Source organism: Lipotes vexillifer, unplaced genomic scaffold, assembly GCF_000442215.2.
Source record: "Lipotes vexillifer unplaced genomic scaffold, Lipotes_vexillifer_v1.1 scaffold180, whole genome shotgun sequence".
In the NCBI taxonomy this organism is placed as follows: domain Eukaryota; kingdom Metazoa; phylum Chordata; class Mammalia; order Artiodactyla; family Lipotidae; genus Lipotes; species Lipotes vexillifer.
The window spans coordinates 1,829,636-1,853,508 of NW_006796149.1; the positions used below are offsets into that span (position 1 = coordinate 1,829,636).

The 23,873-nt window shown below is 44.6% G+C and overlaps 1 protein-coding gene across 1 annotated transcript in view; it reads left to right on the plus strand.

The window, feature by feature from the left end:
- PLXNC1 (plexin C1) overlaps positions 1 to 23,873 on the plus strand; it is a 142,399-nt gene that overhangs the window by 35,437 nt on the left and 83,089 nt on the right. Inside the window, 1 exon segment of the mRNA XM_007468207.1 lies at positions 19,983 to 20,097. Coding sequence (XP_007468269.1) covers positions 19,983 to 20,097 — 115 coding nt within the window.

Consider the following 23,873-nt stretch of genomic DNA (forward strand, 5'->3'; position numbering starts at 1 on the left):
GGGAAAGAGAAGAAGACTGGGGGTAGAATTGGGGAGCCTTTGGGGGAGGAAGGCAAGAGCAAGGAAGGGAGGGGGGAAAATACAATATAAGCAAGGGGTTCAGGAAACAAACTAAAAATACGGGGCTGGAATTAATTAAGAGTTCATGGAGGAAGTCTGAAGCTGAGATGCAGCAAGACGCGTAATTGCCCTTTTGCTTTTGCGGAGCCTCCTTACCGGGCTGTTTGCTTCAGAATCATCGGCAGACAAAAGAGGCAAGGCCAGGAAGATTCTCATGAATAATTGTAATTGGGTGGGAACGTTTTCCTCTTGGCGCTTGCCTAAGACTGGAGTTTAAGAAATTAACTGATCATGAACAGCACTGCATCGCCACACACCCACTAAGCAGTTTTGCCATAATCTTTCTGATCTGTTCCATTTATGTAGCTTCTCTGTCTATATTTGTAGAGCTCTGTGCAGGAGTTAATTCAGTGACAGCAGTGGAGATGGTGGTGGTGGTCACAGTGGTGATGGTGATTAAATAGCCACGCGTAGCAGCTAGTGGCTAGTCTTTTGGCAAACACAGGTCTGGCGTTCGTAGGAGATGTCCGAGCTGGTGATAGGACTTTGGGGGTTAGTAGTATTCTGATGGTACGTCGTGAAGTCTTCAGACCAGATGAAAGAGGGAGTGTAGATTGAGAGGAGGATTAGGTGGAAAACTGAGCATTGAGGCGGTACAGTGTTTAGGGGTCAAGGAGATGAAGAAATAACAGATGAGGAGAGAAAAACCAGAAGGGGAAGCAGAAAGACTAAAGAAGGTGGCCTGCTGCAAGCCCAGGGAAGAAGGGAGGACGGGAGTGGTCCATTGTGCCAGATCGTGCAGAGAAGTCAGGCAAGAGAGGAAGAGTATTGAGCCACTGGACTTAGCAGGCGATGACTGGTACGGTGGCAAGGACAGGAAGTGGTGCTAAAGCTGTAAGAGAAAATTAGAAAATTAGAAAATTTCCTCCGCCGAGAAGGACAGCAGAAAAATGGAGCAGACGTTGGAGGAAAAAGTGGAGTCCAGAGAGCTTTGGGGTTTTTTTAAGATACATGAAATAGCAGTGTGTTTTTGTGCTGTCGGGAAAGTTCCAGTAGAGAGAGAGAAACTGATGATACAGGAGAGAGAAGGGAGGATTGTGGGGTGTTGTCTTTCAGCAGATGAAAGAAAATATGATCTTGTGTGCCTGCGGGGGGCCCAGCCTCAGCCGGGAGCATGGGACCCTTCAAACTTGGTCACGGGAGGGAAGGTGAAGAATATGGGCTCAGGAGCAGGTCGGTGATGGAAGCACGCACAGTGTCTTTGCATGTGGCTTTACGTCATTTTCAGTAATGTAAGATGGGTGAGGTGAGGGAGGAAGCCCTGGAGTTGGAAGGGAGAAGAGACAGAAGGTATGGGACAGAGTGGAAGAGAGAACAGAGCCGGGAAAGGGAGAACAGTTGCCAGGGCTCACTTGAAGTTAGTTGTCTTGCTTTTGAAGTGAGAGCAGTAAGCACGGGTTTGCTTTCACAAGCCATGTTTGGCTCCGTGGGCATAGTGGTAGGGTAGTGGAGAGTTAGATTTAGCCAGAGATGGGGCTTTGCCAGGAAATACATTCAAGAGGGGAAAGCGGGGCCGAGAGCTGAGGGTGCCTACGAGGGATGGACAGTGATATGGATTTGGGTACTTACAATAGTGGACCCTGGGCTCCAAGCCAGAAGTGAGCTCTAGGGAGGGACGTGAGGACACGAGGGGAGTGAGAGTTGTGGAAAGGTAGCCAGCTCTGTGCAGGGGAGGTTGTTCTGGGGTTTAAAACTTGTTGGAGGCCTTCCCTGGTGGCGCAGTGGTTGAGCGTCCGCCTGCCGATGCAGGGGACGCGGGTTCGTGCCCCGGCCTGGGAGGATCCCGCATGCCGCGGAGCGGCTGGGCCCGTGAGCCATGGCCGCTGGGCCTGCGCGTCCGGAGCCTGTGCTCCGCAACGGGAGAGGCCACAACAGTGAGAGGCCCACGTACCGCAAAAAAACAAAAACAAAAACTTGTTGGACCTGGGGAACTGGAGAAGCGGTAGTGGTCGGACTATGGGGAACTTGAAATTAAGGTCACGGAGGGGGTGGAGTTATTGGTACTGACAAGGTCTTGGGTGTGATTGTGTAGCTGAAATAGGATGAAGGACGTGAGCACTTGGCAGAGAAGGTCAGGGAACTGACGAGGGATCAGAGTGTTCGGTGCACCAGTCACCAAGAAGGACTATGGGAGCAATGTTGGAGAGACCAAGGAGGCAAACAGTCAAGAAAAGAAAGGAATTGCCCATGGGCGAGGTGGCCTGTGGATGCTCTTGACGAGGAGAGGCCCGGGGGGTCTGGCAGGTGGCCCGATGGCGTGAGCTTCTGAGCTGGGGAGTGCAGGGGATGGGGCCAGGCTTGGAAAGAGGGGAAGAAGATTCATCCCGAAGAGGCAGCAAGAGACAAGTAGGACCACTGTGCTGAGGGAGAGGAAACCCCCAGCCCTTGGTGGGCTGCAGGGAAGCAGTGTCCTCGGGGAGAGCGTGGTAAGCAAGTCCAGCAAGGTGGTGAAGGGAACAGCCGGAGGAGTTGAAGACATCAGGACTTTCATTGATGATGGGCTGTGATAAAGGGATCCAGCCTTCTGGAAACGCCTGCTCACGGCTTCCCCTGCTTCTGCTATTGTCCCCTCACCCCCGCCCCAAGAGGAGTGGTCTTGTAAAAATCTAAACCGGATCATTTTACTCCCCAGCTTAAAAACCTCCACTGGCCTCCGTCGCAGAATTCAGTCTGACTCCCTTGCTCCCAGGACCTGAATACAGGGCTTCCCAGAATCGGGTCCTTGGTTATTCTCAGACCTCTCATGCCACCGTCTCCTTCGTTCACCCGACCCCAGCCACACGAGCTTTCTTTCTGACTTAAGAATATGCCAGGCTTGTTCCTGCCTCAGGGACTTTTCACCTGCTCTTTCCTCAGTCTAGAAAATTCTTCCCCAAATCCTTCCACGGCTGGCTCTTTCTTGCTCATCAGGTCCCAGCATACATGTCTCCCTGCAATGACCCGGTCTGGAGTAGCCTCACCTCACTCACAGTGACATCGCTGTTTATATTCTTCCTGGCCCCATCACTGTTTGAAATGATCTTCTTTCTCTGCCTCTTCCTTTATTAAAATGTAAGTTGCATGGGAACCTCGTCTTGTTCATGACTGTATCCCCAGAATCTAGAATGGTACCTGGCGCATAGTAGGTGCTTAAAAAATATATGTTAAATGAACGGAGTACACTGAGTGATTGGGAATCTCTACCAGTGGCAGGCTGAGACGTGTGCATTAAGTATGATAAAACATTCCAGATTTGTGGACTGATGGCCCTTCCCAGCCACGTCAGATCACTTGGTTTCAAACTGGCTTGGTTCTGACCTGAGGTGAAATAAAACTAAGCCTCAGATCTGTGACTCATGTTAAGCTGTCAGTACCATTCAAAATTAGGAATTCTAAAGGGGGTTGTTTTCTTATAACTGTAGAGCATCCCACTGTGTTTACTGTAAATGTCACAGATTTATTTAGAAAAATAACTTATTTTCTCTATTGAGAAGGTTGGGCTTTATTTCATACACGTCTAGAAAGTGGATTTGTTGAGGTGGGCGGGTGCAAGAAAATGATCTTAACTTTCTTTTGATCGCACGTTAAGAATAGGCATCCAGTATAAGCAGACAAAAAGCAATTAGATAAACAATGAGCTCTAAAAAGTCTAGTATTTTATTGTTGGAACCTCAAATCCAGCCTATGCTGAATTTGTCTGTGTGGGTGGAAAGTGAATTTTTGCAGGCTGAATATCTTGGGTCTGGAAGCAGCTTCTCAGTTTCTCCCATATTGCAAAGCACAGCACATGTGTTTAGTTATGGATTTCCACAAAACTGGCAATCCGGAACCAATGAGCGGGTGAGGTTCCAAAAGTTCATTTGCAAGTTTGTTTGGCACTTGGAATGCATTTTCCCATAGAAACAATGTCATAAGTTAAGGACAGATTCCCAAGTCAGCCCACAAAATTCAGTTTTTCTAATTTCAACAAATATTTATTGAACCTCTACCAAGAACCCAAGAACCCAATGTGGGAAGTGAGATAACTAGGTGATAGAGAGATCAGGTGCCGTTCTCGGCCTTAAGGAATTCACATGCCAGCTAGGGAGACGGAGATGTCAATGGCCAACGTTCATTCATTCAGTCATACATCCCATCGACAGATATTTACTGAGCGCCTACTATGTGCTTGGGATACTGTTCTTTCTTGCCCGCATGGAGGTTGTAGTCTAGTGAGGGATAGAGACAGTGTTAGTAGTCAAGTTTCTGCTCCAGTAATACTGTGTTAACAAACAGATTTTTAGTGACTTACAAGAACAGAAATTTATTTTTCTTGATCATGGGTCAGCTTCAGCAGTGGCTGCAGGTGGAGAGTTTGATTCAGGTCTACTTCCCATGTCTCTCATCCTGCACATACTCTCCTCAAGGCAGGCGGCAGAAGCACAAGAACCCAGGCTAAACTCTGCAGCACATTCAGAGCCTCCAATCATGTCGTGTTTGCTGATATTCCATTGGCAAGCAAGCCACATAGCCAAGCCCAGCATCAGTGGGGTAGCAAAACATACACTGCCTACTCTAGTGGCAAAGGGTATGGGTGTGTTATTCCAGTACAGGAGAGATTGCAGGACTGGGAACAATAATCCAGTCTACCCTAATAAGTTAAGGAGCTACCAATCTACTAATAAGTAAATAGAGAATAATAGGGTTAGCACAGAGGACGTGGAGGATTCCATGGGGACACATAAAAAAAAAACCAAACAAACATCTAACCAACAAATAGCAAGTGTTGGCGAGGGTGTGGAGAAAAGGGAACCCTAGTGCACTGTTGGTGGGAATGTAAATTGGTGCAGCCACTATGGAGAACATTTTGGAGGTTCCTCAAAAAATTAAAAATAGAACCACCAGGTGATCCAGCAATTCCACTTCTAGGTATTTTTCTGAAGAAGGTGAAACACTAGTTCAAAAAGATACATTCATCCCTATGTTCATTGCAGCAGTATTCACAATAGACAAGATATGGAAGCAGCCTAAGTGTCCGTCGATAGACGAACGGATAAAGAAGATGTGGTGTATATATACACAGTGGAATACTACTCAGCCGTTAAAAACGAAATCTTGCCATTTGCAGCAACATGCATGGACCTAGAGGGCATTATGCTAAGTGAAATAAGTCAGAGAAAGACAAATATTGTATGATTTCACTTATATGTGGAATCTAAAAGACAAAGCAGATGAACAAAAATAACAAAACAGAAACAGAGTCGTAGGTACAGAAACAAACAGGTGGTTGCCCAGGAGGAGGGGCTTAGGGGGATGAGTGAAGTTGGTGAGGGAGATTAAGAGGTACAAACTTCCAGTACAGAAAAATTAGTCATGGGAATGAAGTGTTCAGCATGGAGAATATAGTCAATTATATGGTAATAACTTTGTATGGCAATGGATGGTAACTAGACTTGTCGTGGTGATTATTTTGTAATGTATAGAAATATCAAATGCGCGTGGAGCTAACATAGTGTTATAGGTCAGTTACACTTCAATTACTAAGACAACAACAGGTACAGTGAAAATGAATCAATCAAAGAAAAGTAACCTAAACTTAAGGTCAGAGAAGGCTTCCTGGAGGAAGGGATGTCTAAGCTGAGCCTGAAGTGTGAGCAGATATCATCCAGGTAAAGAGGAAGCGGGGGAAGCTGAGGGAACAGACGGTGCCAAGGCTGGAAGCTGGAGGAGCGCCTGGCCTAATGGACAGTAGGGGAAGCGTGCAGTCTAAGGAGCGTTGGTTAACGAGGGCGGCCTGATAGGCAGGGGCAGGGGAGGAGGGGTCTTAAAACCCACGTTAAAGCATTTGAATTTCGTTGGAAAGACTTTGGGAAGCCATCCCAGGGTTTCAGTCAGAAGACAGACTAGGTCATTTGTGTGTTTCAGAACAAGCATTGTGGTGCAAGGTCGACTAGAGACGACACCGCTGGAAGCCAGCGGGCCCCTTAGAAGGTGGTTGTAAACCAGCAAGAGATTGGGGACTGAATAAGAGAGACGGTAGTGGGTATGGAAAGAAGTAGGTGGATTTAAGAGCTATTTGGAAGATAGAATTGACAGAACTTAGGGATTAATTTGATCCCCCCTTGAGTCTGATACACTAAAAATAGGGCCATAAAATGAAAAATACAATATCAAAGTGGCCACCGTTTTTCTGGAAGATGTATTCTTTCTCCCTCGATCTAAGTCCTCACAAAGAAAGTAAAGAAATGATACCAAACATACACTGGATTCCTACTGTGTTCCAGGCCTTGTACGAGGCACTAGGTTGGAGCCCAAAGAACGCGTACCCAAGTCAGACAGAGAAGGACTTCCAAGAGATGTGGAGCTGAGTCTCATAGGTGCAGGGGCTTTGCTGTTGAGATGATGGGGCAAAGAGTATGCGTATCTGCCTTGTGTACCAGAGGGACAGAGGTGTCATTGACCGAGCCGGAATGTCGGAGAACTAGCCAGGTTGGGGTGCCCAGTGAGCCAGGGGGGGGTGACTTCCACACCAGCAGCAGGAAGAATGCAGACCTGGAGCGAGTGTGTGGTGTCGAATCCAGGCTTCTTTGTGACCTGCAAGTTTCTTCTCTTCCCTGTGCCAGATCTCCTCTTCGGTAAAGCAGGGCTAGTAACGGTGCCTCCCTTGCAGGGTTGCTGAGAGAATTAAACCGGGTGATGTGCACAAAGTCCTAGGCACGGTGCCTGTTCATAGTAAGCACTCAAGTCATGTTAACTACTACTATGGCGGAGGCCCAGAGGAAGGAGCCGTCGGTTGTAACCTAGGTTGGGAAAGGCTTCAGAGAGGAGGTGGCATTAAAATTGGGTCTTGGGGAAGAGGAAAAAAATGGGTCTTGAGGACTGAGTAGACGTTCCCTGAGGGAAGGAGCGGGTGAGAGGTGGTTCAGGGAGCGGGACCAGCACGATAAAGAGATGATTTTATTTTATTGTTTTGGCCATGCGACCTGTGGGATCTTAGCTCCCCGACCAGGGATCGAACCCGCACCCCCTGTAGTGGAAGCACAGAGTCTTAACCACTGGACCACCAGGGAAGTCACTACAATAAGAGATCTTTTGAGGGGATGGCAAATTGAATCATGTTACCCCAGCGCTGGCTCTGGAAGCAAGGAAGTAGATGGGAGGGACCACGATGGGAAGGGCTCTGAGTTTGGACTCTGTTAGTTGGTGCTGGGAGCTTATTAAAGGGTTTTCAGCAGAGGACTGGCACGATCATATTTGTGTTTTTAAAAGATGATCCTGATGGCGTTGTATATAGAAGACGCAGTGCAGTAACCCAAGCATTAATTGTACCACACTTGCCACTCCTACCCCCTCTAGGGTCACTGTCTTCTAGTATATTTTATAAAGAGTGAGTTGATCTCACGTCTCTTCCTGAGTCATCTGCTTAGCGGCTGTTTCTCCAAATTTCACGTACCTCTCCACTTCTCCCAACACCACCACGGGCTCCACTTGCGGTCCCAATCACGTAATGGAACCAGGGCTGGGTCCTCTTCAGAAAATGGGCCACATAGGAGAGGCCACACTCATCTTTATTGTCCCATCCCAGAATGCCCCACCCTGCCCAGGATGTGTTCAGGGCAGGGACAAAGCCCCCAGGCGTGCGAATTATAAGGTATCTGTGGGCTCCCCTCACTTTTTGGTATAAATTTAACATTTACTCATATCCTTCTGCATGTTTCTTCCACGTTTACAGTTAGAAGACTTCCAAGCAGCCCCTGGTAGCAGTTTTTAGGTTTTCATCTGCTGGCTGGCTGTTCCAACACGTGACACTGTGAACGAGGTCATTTCTCAACCTGGTCTGACAACAGACTTTCTGAAAGCGTTGGGGTAACAGAAGGGGATTTGAACACTGGAGAGAAAAACTAAAATCTGCCTGCTGAACTGCTGGCTGGCTGTTCCAACACGTGACACTGTGAACGAGGTCATTTCTCAACCTGGTCTGACAACAGACTTTCTGAAAGCGTTGGGGTAACAGAAGGGGATTTGAACACTGGAGAGAAAAACTAAAATCTGCCCGCTGAACATATTCATCCTCAATACCCCAGAGTAATAAGCAAAAAGAATTCAATGATTTGCTTATGGACAAACCCAGTTCCTTGCATTGCTCTCCTGTCTTGAGGTCTGTCTTCCCTCTCTCTCCCAAGAGACATTCCTTCCTCAAGCCTCCACAGGGCCAATCAACAACCCTAAGGCCTATGAGCTGCTATTGCCTGAAAACTTGACCAAGACAACCCCTGGTGCATGGTAACCCGTAGCCACATTCTTCTGAAACCTGAGTTGTTTTGGTTCGGTCTGCCATCATGAGACGTGGGCACTATGTAGCAGAGAAGGCCCCTGAGGGCTTTTCAGTAGAGGAATCCATCAGAATGTGCCCACTTGTCCTTCAGAAAGCTATTACAGTGCCCCTTCTCCAGGAAGCCTGCCTTGAGTCCGGGCCCAGCCAGGAGGCAGGGTCACCATGCATGGGGGAGAATATGCTTATCGCACATCAGATGCTGCGCCCTGAATGTTCCATGCGTGTTCCACTTAGTCCTCCTGGTACCCTGTGAAGAAAGTACTATTACAATTCCCACTTTTGAGAAGAGGAAACAGCCTTAGGTTTCTGTATTCATTTCCTACTGCTGCGGTAGCAAATCACCACAACCTTGCTGGCATAAGACAACATACATTTATTATCTTGCAGTTCTGGAGGTCAGAAGTCGGCAGTGGGTTTCACTTTGGGCTAAAACCAAGGTGTAGAAAGGTCTTCGTTCCTTCTGGAGGCTGTAGGGAGAATCCGTTTCCTTGTCTTTTCTGGTGTCTGGAGGCAGCCTACGTTCCTTGGCTTGTGGCCTCTTCTTGCATCTTCAAAGCCAGCAGTCTAGCCTCTTCAGATCTTTCTGGCTCTGAATTCTGTTTCCGTCATCACGTCTCTTTTGCTGACTCTGACCCTCCTGCCTCCTCTTATGCAGCCTCTTGTGATTACTTTGAGCCCACTCGGATAATCCAGGATAATCTCCCCATTTTGAGATCCTTAATCACATCTTTGAAGTCCTTCTTGCCATGTAAGGTAACATATTCACAAGTCCCAGAGATAAAGACATAGATACCTTTGGGGGCCATTAATCTGCTTACTACATGTTGTGTAAGTAGTGGAACCAGGATTCAAATCTAGGCTCAGCTCTAACTCCCAAGCCAGTACCTTTACCTACCACTATAGTGAAGTGGAAGAGAAACAAAGGAGACATTATCCCTTACGGTTGTGGGAGGAGAGGGCAGAGCCCGGTCCAAATGGACCCACCGTGGATGACTGGTTAAATATGGAACTCCGGGCCAACCTGAGTTATAGAAACCCTTCCACCTTGAAAGTTTAAGCATCCATGCATTCACTTAACAGATCTTTATTGAGTACCTAGTGTGTGTCAGACACTGTTCTAAGCACCAGGATTCTCTAGCAGTGAACAGCTCAGCCCCAAATCTTTGCCCTCATGGAGGTCCTTCTAGTGAGCTGTGTTAGTTTCCTAGAGCTGCCATAGCAAGTGGTCACCAACTCAGTGGTTTCAAACAATGCAGATTTATTCTCTCACAGTTCTGGAGGCTGGAAATCCAAAATCAAGTTGTTAGCAGGGCCGCTTTCCCTCTGAAGGCTCGAGGGGTGAAAGCTCCCTCTCCTCTTCCAGCTTCTGGTGGCTCCTGGTGTTTCTTGGCTCTGGCAGCACAGCTCCAACCTCTGCCTCTGCATCTTTACGTGGCCTTAGATGGCCTTCTCTTCTCTCTTGGCAAAACACTAGTCATTGAACACCTTAAATCCAGGACGATTTCATCTTGAGATCCTTAACTAGTTACACCTGCAAAGGCCCTGTTTCCAAATAAGGTCACATTCTGAGGTTCCGGGTGGATGTGAATTGTGGGGACCACATTATTCGACCCACTGCATGAGGCGGGGACGGACACTGTGAAAATAAAGAAGAAAATAGTATGTCAGATGCAATCACTGTTAGGAAGAAAAATAAAGCAAGGAGGGGGTAGGGCATGCTGACTGGAGGCAGGGGAGGTTAGTTTCAACCAGAGGATCCTGGAAAGCCTCACGGAGAAGGCGACAGCTGAGCAAAGACCCAAAGGAGCACACTCCAACTTTGGGGATGTCCCCCTTCGTAGGCTATGGCCTCATCTAGCCGAGTGGCTGGGAAGACAGTTTGAGGTGAAAGATGGTTCTAGTTCTGCATCTGTCCCTCCTTTCCTTCCAATCCGGGATGTGTCCTCGTGCCTGGAGTCTGTGCAGTGACACTTCTTTATGGTCCAGTGCAGCTCTAATGGCAGCGATCATCATAATAATGGGGTTTGGGGGTGGCCCCACCCCCTTGTGTGAGGACCCCATTGTGCCAACTAATTGTGCAGAAGCAAGTAGGACAGCTGTCTGTGGGGTGGAAGCAGTGGGGAGCAGAGAGGAATATGTTATTCGGGCCTGGGGGCATCACTGAATTACCCTGGCAGAGGCCAAACCCGTGCATCTGGGTTACCGAAGATGCTGGAAGGGATTTGGGGGTCTTCTCACGCTGGGAGGGGTGGGTCTTGGGTGGACACGAATCCCCTGGGTTCTTCATCATGTTTGTCAGCTGTTAGAAGAGCTGGGGGTATTTCAAAGTAGAAGGTGAAGAGGGGTTGAAACTATGAAGGCGCCCAGCTCTTTGCGCCTGCACAGCTGACAGTGGCCGGCACAGGGAGAACGCTTACCGTACTCAGAAGCCAGTGTTGTTTTTGGTCCAACCTCAGCCTCCAAACTACTTATCTTCGCATCTCTTTAATTGACGTAGCCTGACTCAAGCAGGTACCATTAGGAACACCCCTTTTAGTAAATATATGTTTGAATGGAATAGATTTTTTTTTTTTTTTGAAATGACCTTATCTCAGGCAGCAAGCACTTTTGTAAGTATGTATCGATTGGCTTTTAAAAATTCCTCAAATGTTTTCACTTGTCTTGGTGACCTAGTACTTGTCCTGTTCCCAGCGACTCCTCCACGTTCAAACAGATGTTCATATCTTCATTGGAAGCCTTCCTGCCAGTCTTTTGTGTTTTTGCTCTTGTGATGTTTTGTAACGTTTGGACACTTGTATCCCACTCTATGGAGAATGGACCATTTCTGAAATGCCCCGTGTGGGATTCAGTATTGCTCTCTGGAAGATGAGGTTGTTACCGCTGCCAGTTGTTTACTGGTGGGGAAACTGAGGTCCTGAGAGGCTAAGGAATGTGTTCCCCGTTACAGAACAAATGTGTGGGAGAGCAGTTTGGAACCCAGATCTTCCTGACTCAAGAGACATCATTTTCCCATCTTTATTTCCTTGCTACCTATTTTTTACGAATGCCTCCCTTAAATTCTTCAGTTCAGGGTTTGCATTTGGAAATTAAATCACCAACTTTTAGTGCACTCATCACCCACCAAAGAACCACATGGGGTGAAGGCCACAACTCCCTTTTGTGTGAGTGTTTCAGTCTGCAGATGTGTTTTACGTGTGCGAAATAGCTCCAAGTTTCAAGACAAAGGTTGGTTTTCCACCACACCAGTTAACTGGTCAGCCCAGTGAACAAAAATCAATGAAACAGCTTATGTTGGTATCATGGAGACACAGACAAGAATTTAGTCACTTGAAAATTTAATTCTTAATCCAATTTAGCTAACGCTTGTTGAATACCAGGCCAGATACTAGGCCCTAGGGAAACAAAAATGAATGAGGCTCTGCCTTGGAGAAGCTCACAGGTTAGTGTGGGAAGCAGGCACTGACCAAATAATTTCAATACGCCCTGGAAAGTGCTCTCATGGCTGGTGCTCAAGGCATAGGGAGACCCCAGGAACCCTTGGGAGGAGGAGGGTTGTGATTAAGAAACTTCCAAGGGGCTTCCCTGGCGGCGCAGCGGTTAAGAATCCACCTGCCAATGCAGGGTACATGGGTTCGAGTCCGGAAAGATCCCACATGCCACAGAGCAAATAAGCCCGTGCGCCACAACTACTGAGCCTGCGAGCCACAACTACTGAGCCCGCGAGCCACAACTACCGAAGCCTGCACACGTAGCCCATGCTCTGCGACAAGAGAAGCCACCGCAATGAGAAGACTGCACACTGCAACGAAGAGTAGCCCCTGCTCGCCTCAACTAGAGAAAGCCCGTGTGCAGCAACAAAGACCCAACGCAGCCAAAAATAAATAAAAATAAAATAAATAAATTTATAAAAAAAAAAGAGAAACTTCCAAGAAGCCGTGAGCTGTGTCTGCCTCCTTACATGGAAAAGGCAGGCTGATTGTTGACCTGGTGTACGTGAGCAACACAGAAGGCAGTCTGGTTACCCCTACTGCCCAGATCCCTCCTGCATCTCTATGATTTTGTGTGTGTGTGTGTGTGTTTGGCTTATGTCATCCAAACCTTTTACCTAAATTCTGTCTCACTTGCCTGTGTAATAAATATAATAACAACGATTATACTAATATTTACTGAGGCATTACTGGAAGCCTCAGTTAAATAGATGTACGTTTTCGAAACAACTCCATGAGATAGAAACAATTATTATCTGCGTTTCTACAGTTGGAAAGCCGGAGACACAAGTGTGAGGGCATGTGATTTGCCCAAGGTCACTGGCTTGTAACTGGCAGACCCACTCTACTCTTCCCTTCCTTCACTGAAGTCTAGCCAGTCTGGTCTTTAATCAGTTCCTTGCAGAGACCAAGCTTTCAGTGAACTCAGGGTCTTGGCACATGCTGTTCCTTCTGCCTGGAATGCTGTTCCCACTACTCTTGATGTGGCTGGATTGTTTTCATCCTTGAAATCTGAGCTGAAACGCCATCTTTCTTGATCAGCCTATCTAAAGTAGTTCCTTCCTGCTATATTTTTGATTTCTGCAGAAGACTTACCTCAGTTTGAAACTATTTAAATTATTGTCTGCTTATTTGGTTTTTGTCTGTGTGCCTCAACAGAATATAAGCTCATTAAGAGGGGAGCTTTAACTGGCTTAGGCATTCATGTGTCCCCAGTGCCCAGTGTTTGATGTCTTGTGGGCACTCAGACAGTATTTGTAGAAGGAATACTAGATATGGCACTAGGCCCTGGGGCTGCCAAGGTGAATAAGGTTAGCCTTTTCCTTGGGGATCTTATAGTCTGGTCAGAGAGACAGGCAATTAGCAACCAATGCATTGTGCTTTGTAACATTTGTAAGGTGCCCGTGGGGACACAGAGGAGGGCACGACTGCTTTGCCTGGAGGCTGGGCAGATGTGGAGGAGGTGACATTGAACTAGGAACACCATTTCACCAGTGCTGCAGGCCCTGGGGCATTCTGCACATGCCGGGAAGAGCTGGGCAGTTTTCACTGCATGTGTTTATTAAGTAACTGCTCTCTGTGAGGCACCACGTACTAGATATCAGCGACCGATCCGATGTCCTACAAGCTCCTAATTAGGAGCTTGTAGGCTAGAGAGACAGACTTATCAACCCATGATTGCCTGGGGATGAGTTTGGAGAGGAAAGCAGGAGCTCGATCATGGTATTGGGTACTGAGATGAGTGTGGAAATGTATGTTCTAGGCCCCCGGTCATGAAAGTGATGTAGGTAGAGGCGTTTGGTGTAAGTGAAAGGGTGCCACTGAGCGTTCCTAAGTAGGAAGTGGTGTCATCAGTTCTGTCCTTGAGAATACCTAGATGTTGTTGTGGAGGCTGACTGAAGGCAGGGAGGAGGGAGGCCCATCAGAAGGCTGCTGCAGGAGCCTAGGTGAGAAGTGATGGGTGAGGGCGGACTGCAGGAGATAGTATAGAGAAATGCTTGGAATTAATGGGTCACAATCAACTAGTATGAGAGATGAGGAAAAAAAGAGAGTAAAAAAAGGCCCGAAGTTTTCTAATTTGATCTTCCGTTTGGATTATTACTCATTAACTGAGATCAGGCAGGGTTTCCCAGTGTGCATGGCTAGAACTTCTAATCCCTCAACAAAAAAGTTGGAAGATGGTGCATCATCCGTTTCTGTCTTGGAAAGTTACAAAGCGCACAGGCATATTCAAGGCTCTGAGAGGTCCTGCAATAGAGAAGACCATTAATTTTATTTAGTGTTTCCCAAATTTCTTGACCCTCCTTTAACACTAACACCTAAAACAACCCGAAGAACACACTTTGAGAAATGCTGAGAAGTGGAATAAAACCTATATTTTCCCGTAGGGCCCAAGCTCTGGGAGGACATATTTACTTTTATCTTGGCATTTATGACATTGCTGTGACGGAAACCTTTGAAAATTTTGAGGCATTGGCACAGTAGTAAGAGTATGGATACCAGTGCCAGACTGCTGAGATTCATAGCATGCTAACCTCTCCGTGCCTCAGTTTCCTCATCTTTGAAATGGAGCCGATAACAATAATACCTACTCCCTGAGGTGGTTGTAGGATCAACGAGTTAAGTCCCGGAAAGTCTAGAAACAGGGCCTGGTCCCTGGGGAGGGCTCAGTGAGTGAGAGCCCTTACGAGGGGCATTACAGGGTAGGAGATGAGACCATGGACTCTGAAGCTGCACTGCCTGGTTTGGTATCTCAGCCGCCCTGCTTCCTAACTCTGTGACCTTGGGAAAACAATATGGAGGCGTCCATGCCTCAGTTTTCCCCAGCTGTAAAGCAGGGAAATGTGTTGTACCTACTTCATAGCTTTGTGAAGAATAAGTGGATCAAATCATGTGAAAGAACATCTCCTGGCAAGTAAGGTGTTTTCACTTAAAAAAAAAAAAAACAAATCTTCTAAATTGTCTCTGTTATTAGCATCATTTTCTTATGTAGATTGGATCTTCATCACTGGAGCTGAAATTCAGTTTTTCAGCTTTCCCGGCAAGTTATTTTGGTCTCGTATTTTGGCATCCCCCTTGGCTGACTCTGGAGGCCTGCAATTCAGAGTTTAGTTTTTCACAGTGACTTCCAGTTCTCTTCTTTTCAGTCGAGATTGGTTTCTCCATCTTGTGGACTGACAGCATTAATGAAAGCACCTGATTCTGGGGACCACCTGGCCCTTCCTCTGGACTCCGTGCCCTTCTGAAAAATGCAGACAGCTGTTTCAAATCACTTAGCGGATGACCTTTGCTCTTGTGGCAAAAATCTACCCACAGGATGGACACAGTCTCCTGTTTCCTGAGAGAGAGGCTGGATTGTTTCCTTGGTAAAAGTTTTCTGATACCGTATCAGTAGAGAATCTTTGGAACAGGTCACACCACTGCTCACATTCAAGCCAATTACCAGATATTTAGTTATCAGTTTACTTCAGGGACTGTCTGCTCTTGGTGAACAATTAGATTCGAAGATGCTGATGAACTTCGAGTGGCAGGAAGTAGAAGTTACATTTCTGAGTTCAGAGTTTCTATTTCAAGGTTGAGTAAGTGCTAAATTCTTACTGAGAGATTCTAGCCTAATAGAGTCAGATTCTCAAGGTCCCCCAGCCCATCCCATGGGCATTTCACCTGCCTGGAAACTTCAGCTCATTTCCAGAGGTGGGTCTCCCTGTTCTTTTTGTTGGCATGAAAGCAATAATTTAAGCCATCCCCATTTAAAAAAAAAACACAGAAATACTGTATAAATACAATACTGTAATAATAAATTTCAAAGTTGATCCAGCTGGGCACTGTTCCCAGACTACCAGCTGAGCAGAAACACAAATAAGTAAAGAAGAAAAACTGCTATATGATGCAAATGGCTTCAGTCTCATTGTTTTCTGCTACTCTTATATTGCAAATAGATAGAACTGAAGTTACATTACAGATAAACAGGTTTTGTGGGCTAACCTGGAGACCTAATCACTGGTTATAACATTATTTCTGTGGGGAGAAAAGTGTATTCCATATTACAAACAGATGGTTTGCAAACAAATTTCTGGAACACAATAGACTTGTGAGTTGGGGCCTCCTGGAATTTTAACCTCTAGTTGGATGTTTTGTATTCAGGGCTAGTGATGTGTGAAAATTTGAGGCCTCTCAGATTCCCCCCCCCCACCCCCACCCCTGTTTTCCTCCCAAATCCTTGCTTACCCTCTTCATCCTGGATGCTCTGTCTCACCTTCTCTATTCATCTGTTCCTGGGGTTCTCATCTCTGTCGCCTCATCCTGGCACAGCCCCCTCTCCAACCACTGTTGGGGCCCCAGGAAGCCAGGAGGAACTCTAAATGTCATCGTGTTTGTGCACCTTATTAAATGGCAGTTAGGGCTCACAGGAGGCCCTGCAGCCGAGGGGCCAGGCGTGTGGCTCTGAAACCAGACTTCAGCCACTTGGAGCTGTGTACCCTTGGCACGTTATTGCACCTCTCTGAGCCTCCATTTCACCCCTGTAGAATGAGGTGGTTGTGAGGACTAATGGGGGAAGACTAACTGTAAACACTCAGAACAGTGCCAGGCATGGGGCAGTGTTCCTTCCAGGCAGGTACATGGTGGGGTAGTTATACTCAGGGACATCAGGATTTAGACAGATTTCCACAAACTCAGGAAGCAAACCCACTGTATGCAAAATACTTTCTGAATTCCAAACAGCAAACTTAGAAACAAGTGTCTGGAATCTCCCTGTTCATGAGTCGGGGCCGGGGTAGGTTTTTGAATGAACGTTATGAGTTAGGGGTCTGGGAGGGTTGGTCCACGTACTTGAATAGTTTGAGTGACAACCTCAAACTCTTATTATTTTGAATAGATTAAGCTCTACAGCAGATTTTATGAACAAGCCTGTTAAATAGTTTCATTCACTAAATTGCCTCCACAGTTCTTTAACCTAGCAAAGGTTTTTTTAAATTAACTTTGGGGTTTGAGGATTTTTTTTTCTTCAGGCAGTTTTCTTCTTTGCATTTGAGCTGGCTCTGTTTCCTAATTTGCAAGTAGGCTAGTGTCTGCACATTGGCCTTATTTTGTAGGCAAGAGAGCTAGCTGGAAATACGGACTAGAAAAATAAAATACTGGTTGGGAGGCTTAGGACTTTTGGAGAGATCCTCCGTAGAGAGTGGGGCAATAGCATAAGATAAGAAAAGCAAACATATCTCTGCCATTTTTTTCCAGAATGCGCTCATCCTAATTTGAATCCCATTTTCCTCCTATCTGTGGCCTGAAGAAATTGTAATGAAGCCAGTTAAGAAATCAGCCTATTTGAGAGTGCTTCATTGAGGATCAGCCTCACCGAGAGTCGAGTCTGACAATGAGATTTTAATTTTATTTGGGCAAAGGCTTAACTGTCTATGCACTTGACCGTTGCTTTCGTGGATGTATAGGAATAAGAGTGATGGCTTTCAAAAGGGACCATTTCAAAGTAACTGGTTTTGTTTACTAAAACGTGGGAGCTGTAAGTTCTGTTCCCCCTCCGGAAGAAATCTGTGTGGGTAACGTGCTGTCGTGAAGATTTTATAATCTGCCGAACTGGAGAAGTAATAAGATATTGTTGTTGGTTGACCATCTGGTTATACATTCTTGGTGTCACAGTTTGCTTTTTTATTTTTTTATTTTTCAGCTGGTGAGAAGCAAGGAATGAGAGTTTAGAAATCTCAGAGGTGTTTTATAAACCAGGAATTTATGTTTAGTTGCTTAACATGGTTAAATTTTGTTTTCACCTTATACAAAATAGGAATTGAAAGGTCTATATTTTTTTTTTTCTTTTCTTTTCCCCAAAAAAGACAAACTGAAAACCTCAACTTCTAATTTGTTGCCTCTCTGGCCCCAGATTCAAACTTTTAGCTTACATTAAAGATAGTCTCTTGACTGCAAGTATAAGTCAGACATAAATCATAAGGAAACTCTAGAAAGAAAAATCACCTACAGAAAGGACCTGTAGAGATTTCATGTTTCATCCATTCATTCAAAAATATTTATTGAAACCCTAGTATTTGCATACCATGCTGCCAGACACTGAAGGATTTATAGAAGAAATATTAAAGACATTCTCCCTTCCTTTGAGGATCTTACAGCTTACTTGGGGGGGAAATGACATAGACATATGAAACAGTTAAGTTGTAATTCAAGGCAGCATATGATTAAATACCCAAATGTGTGGTGCTGACAAGAGATGCCACAGGAGTTCAGAAAAGGGAGTGATAATTCCGTGGCACTACCGTTTTCTGCCTACAAATTGGCAAATTGTAGCACTATTTGTATGAAATATTTTACACTTGTTTTTTTGGCAGCCTTAGGCCTTGACTCCCAGGCAGTATTAAGAGCCTACAAAAATATCTGTACGCCAGTCACTCTAGAACTGACTTTTTTCTTTTTTTTCTTTTGCCTTTTTTTTAGGCAGAGGAAGTGCCTTATACAAACCAGAATGACTCTGAGAGGCAGGTAGTTTTTGACAGTCATCATCACTTTCAAATACAAAATAGGAAACCAACCTCATCATTCCGTGTTTCAATCCAGCCGTACATGTGCCTCCATCGCAAACTCTCCCTGATGTCGAAAGGAGGTTTAATTTGAACTTAATGTCTGTGATGGACGAACTAGTCATCAAGGGTCAGGTGAATTTATGGCTTTGGAGAATTGCTGGTGAAAATCCCCGTGGTCATGAGAAGGAGAAGGAGATGACACAGGTGGAGGAGGGTTTGGGCGCAGATGTGCTCCCTGAAAGCAGGGCTCCCCAGGATGGTAGAATATGATGACACGCTGCAAGTATCGCACTTGGGGCTGATGGTTAATGAAACTCGCTGGCTTCCTGTTCTATTTTTGTCATATTCAAATTAGCTCAGCGCTCAAAGATGAAGCCATGGGGCCTAAATTCTTAAGAATTAAAAAAAGAGAGAGAGGAGGAAGAAGAAATAAAATGCTTGTGAAGTCAAGTGCACTGTTGGGGACCACACCTCACTCCACTCACATCCTTTCAGGGACTCCCCAGAGCTGAATGTGGTTATTATTTAGTTGCTTTTCAGTCTCACATGATTCATGAATTTTCAGTTTTTTTTAAAACTTACTGTCACTAGTTCTCCACCCCTTCGTTTTAACCTTGGGCCTTGAGGAGGCAGAGATGACAGATGTTTTGTTGTTTTCCTTGATACCGTTCAGGCGATGTCTGTGGAGCCCAACACCATTCGGAAATCACAGGGCCCTTGGTGTTCATTCTTCTTGTTAAGTTGGCGGCCCTGCTGGTGAGGCAAGAGTTTCCAAGTTCGCATGACCTAGAGTGACCGAGACAGGCATCGAGCAAAGCGGTGATCTCACCTTTCAGCTTATGATGGTGTTTATCAAAGTAGTTGGCCCTGACCCCAGCTTAAGATTTATTTGGGGGCATCCTCTGAGCTGGCCGACTTGGCAAAGTGGCCCTGGCAAATGTTTTACCCAGTATCTTTTGATATAATTTGACATCTGTTGAAATAAATGTTATGTAGCAGATGGTTGTGGAATGTCTTATCAAATTCTTGGGAAGACTCTGCCCTTGCAATATGTTTATTTGATTATCATACTGCAAAGCACAAAATGGTCGCTTTGATTGTTTTTTTTTTTTAACAACAAAAAAAGTTACACAGTGGGTTGATATTCTAGAAATGAATCGCAAACCTAAAATGTATACAATGTGTAAACCCTTTCTTGAGCTGTTCTGTACTAGGTTTTTCTAGAAGGGGGCTCTTTAATTGTAGAATGCAGGAGAAGCTGTGTTTTGGATGTATTTGACAATGTTATCTTGAGAGATGGCTCAGGAGTCTAAGTTCAACATGTCCACATTTGTTCTCTGCTCTGAGACATGATGGAAAAAATGCTCTGCTGGTTTCCTGTTGCTTTTCATGGTTTTAGCATCATGTTCTTATTTTCTTGAAATCAGCAATCCACTATACAAAACCTGGCATTTTGAACCGAAGCCAAGTATGAGAAAGTTTTAACTGATGCATGTGTGCTGCTTTGCTGCTACCCCCCCTTTTTTTCTTTTTTGATAGGTGTACTTTTAAAGAAGATTGTGTGCATTTAAAGAACTCAGAAAACTGGCTGGATATTTCATCTGGAGCTAAAAAGTGCCCTCAAATTTACCTATTTCGAAGCAGTAAAGATAAGGTAAGAGGTCTCTGCTGTCTCATTTTACACAACTGACGCCAACTTCCTTCTGTGTGTAAAATATCCATTAATGATCAAATAAGCTTAGTTATGAGAGTCCTCATTATCAAATTATCAAACTCATTTAGTTAACTGATACTCACTGCCCACCAGATGCCATACACTCTGCAAGGTGATGGGGAGGTGGCAGAGAATAAGACACATCATGGGCCTCTGCCCTCACGGAGTTTGTCATCTTATGCAGCTAAAGATGACCTTTATTTGTTGAAATTAAGGAAAAGATGGACTACTAGTGTCGCAGAAAAATACATTGATAGGGACTTCCCTGGCGGTCCAGTGGTTAAGACTTTGCCTTCCAATGCAGGAGGTGCGGGTGCAATCCCTGGTTGGGGAGCTAAGATCCCACATGCCTCGTGGCCAAAAAACCAAAACGTAAAACAGAAGCAGTATTGTAACAAATTCAGTAAAGACTTTTAAAATGGTCCACATCAAAAGACAAAAAAATCTTAAAAAAAAAAAAAACCCACATTGATTAAAAAAGAAAAAAAAAAAGTTCAGATTCGTGGTCAAGATTCCTTAAGTGTGTCTTAAGTGTCGAATTTTGTTGTTTTATGGTTTCTTTTCCTGATGTGTCCAGACTTCTCTTGACAACTGTCTTATGTGCAGGGCTTCAGGTGATGTTGATAGAGAGGGAGAGAAAGCAATGTGGGCAGTGAATATCGCAAGGGGGGGTGTTCCCTGGAAAGTCCGTGGGCTCTTGCTATGGCAGTACCGCCATGGGCAGCACATCAGCCCTGTCATTGGATGAGAGAAAGGTAGCAACGTGAGCATATTCAGGCATTTTCTGATTCACATACCAACTGCGCCCCATGGGAGAATGGAATTCCCGCCTTGCAGTCTCGGTGGCTGGAAGGAGACATTTTCTCCCTAATTACAGCTCTTGTGTTATGGATAACTGTACAGAATCACCATCAGCAGCCTTGACCTGTCTGTTGAGCTCACTCTGTTTTATTTGAATGCCACATTAACAAGGAGATGGGTCACTTTCTCTTTCCCCTTACACTTTGCCATTTCAAATAGCAAGAACCGTACCACTTAAGATGATTTAACATTTAATAAAGGAGAGCCAGAGCATTTACTGAGGGATAAATAATAAAAAGAATCAAGCTTTCAGGTCATAGCTGATCAGAACTCATGGATTTCAAGTTATCTGACTGTTGTCACTTTCTGTTGTCCTCGTGTGGGTGGCAGTGTGGAGGTTGGGTGGGGGTGGGTGGGGGCAAAAAAAACCTGTCGAAGCCTTCATCCAAGACTCCATCAGCCCTGCACCAGAATGAATAGATTCTGTGAAAAGGATGCTTACGCATCTAAGTATAGGTATGGCCAAATTTTTATTTCTCTTATCAGTCTGCAGAATAGCCGACTTTAGTGCTGTTAGAGACTGGTAGAAAATACCATGATCATTGAATACACCCAGGACTCCGACGAGTTAAGATTACACAAAGCTTTTTTTCTTTTATCATTTTGAAAATGTTAAGGGTGGTTCTTCGGCTCAGTGAGGTGAGGGAAAGTAACTTGTTCATTGACTGAAAAGTGCTGCTTACGCAATTTGCTGACGTATCTTTGGGTTCACTAGTATAAGTTAATCACCATTCACATCTAGTCTGGAACATTACAAAAAATGTTTACCACCCAGAGAACTATGGGTGCTTTCTTCCCCACCCTGAGTCCCGCTGTGGTTTACCCTAATCCCTCTAGGGTCTTCCCACAAAGCCATTACCTCACTCTCTCCAGCTAACCACCACTCTCAAGGTAAAGGAGATACGACTTTAGTAATTTGAGTAAAGCTATTCTTTGAACCCAACTTTGGGCTGATTATTTTAGTAATTTCGATAAGATGTCAGTCTCCATCTCTTGGTCATATTATTTCAAAATAATTCCTATCTTGATTGTTAGCTGTGACTTGCCTGAAAGTCTTAGATCTTTGGTTATTTAAATAATTCCTTATCCCAGACCCATAGAGATGGAAGTCTATGGTTTTCCCCGATTCTATCTATTAGCTTGGTTCAAAGAGTGTTTGCTCACTGCCCATCATATTATTACTATAATAACATTATAGTAACTTTCGTGGTATGGGGAAAAAAACCCATATAATACAGAGACTCTGTTTCCAAGAAGCTTTGTCTCTTTACACAAGACAATTAGAAGACAGTGTATCCTCATCCTCGTTATGAAATTGGCATTAAGAAGAAAGAATTAGAGCAATTCCAATTGTCTTGGAGGGGCTTCATGAGATTTTGTTGAGTAAAAACATCAAGGTGCAGAAAAGTATGTATAGCATGATCTTATATTGATCCAAAAAATGTCCCTGTATATGTTTATGTATGTATGGCTCTATATGGTTATTTGAGCATGGAGAAAAACATGGAAGAATTCGTGCTAGGTTGTAAACATAGGCTCCCCTGATGGAATGACTCATGTGGTGGAGGAAAGGTCAGAGACAAGTAAAAAAAAAAAACAAACAAAAACACAAACAACTGAAATCCTCATACACACAGACAAACACAAAAAGGGATGCGTGACATCTCATTTTGCATTATGTAAAATTATGTTTGTATACCTATAAAGAGATTTTTAACAGTAAAAATGGCTTATGCTGATAAAAACAGAAAAAAATGTAGGAATAAAAGTATTTCCCACAAACAACACGGTTCCTAAAGGAGAGACTAGAAATGTTCTTTTACAAATCAGAACAGAAACATCAGTTCCATCACTGATAAAACCAACATTGTATCTAAAGTTGTGTCCCGTGTAGTAATACAAGAAACAAGTAATAGAAATAATTACTAGAATGGAATAGACAAAAATATCATTATTTGCTAATCTTAAGTGGTTGTATATCTATAAAACCTAAATATATTAGCTTTTAAAACTTGTTCAGTAAACATTCAAGTAACAATAACCTTACTACATGTAAGACAAACTGTTAACATCCATTAATAAAAGATCCCATTCATTAAAAACAACAGAAGTGGGCTTCCCTGGTGGCACAGTGGTTGAGAGTCCGCCTGCCGATGCAGGGGACACGGGTTTGTGCCCCGGTCCAGGAAGATCCCACATGCCGCGGAGCGGCGGGGCCCGTGAGCCATGGCCGCTGAGCCTGCATGTCCGGAGCCTGTGCTCCGCAACGGGAGAGGCCACAATAGTGAAAGGCCCGCGTACCAAAAAAAAAAAAAAAGATGTAAAAATTTTAAAGAGCATTATCTTAAGAGGAAACAGAAGAATTATTTCATAAAAGTTGATGAAATAACTGGCTTACAATGTGGAAACATAGTTTAATTCACCTTTTTTACTTTAAATATAAAATAAATTTTAGGCTAATTAAGAAATTCATCTAAAAACCTAACAGAAAGTAACTGAGCATCAGATAATTTGGAAGTATAATTTTCTGGCTCTGAAGGAATATATTCTGTAATAGCAAGAGAAAAATATTCATATACTTGACTTTTTGAAAAAATCTATACAAGGAAAAATAAGAGATGACTAAAGCGCATACTTCAGGAAAAACATTTATGACAGGCAAAATATTAATTGCAAGATATGAAAGCTAGGAGAAAGTAAAAAGAAAAATCTGGAAACACCACAAAGTAAGTGGGCAGAAGTGTATATTCTCACAAGAGGAGGTTTAGAGGGTTAGATATAGATATGGAAGTATGTTCAGCTTCACCAGTTCTCAAATAAGTACAAATTAAAGTGAAAATAAGGTTTGCTGACAC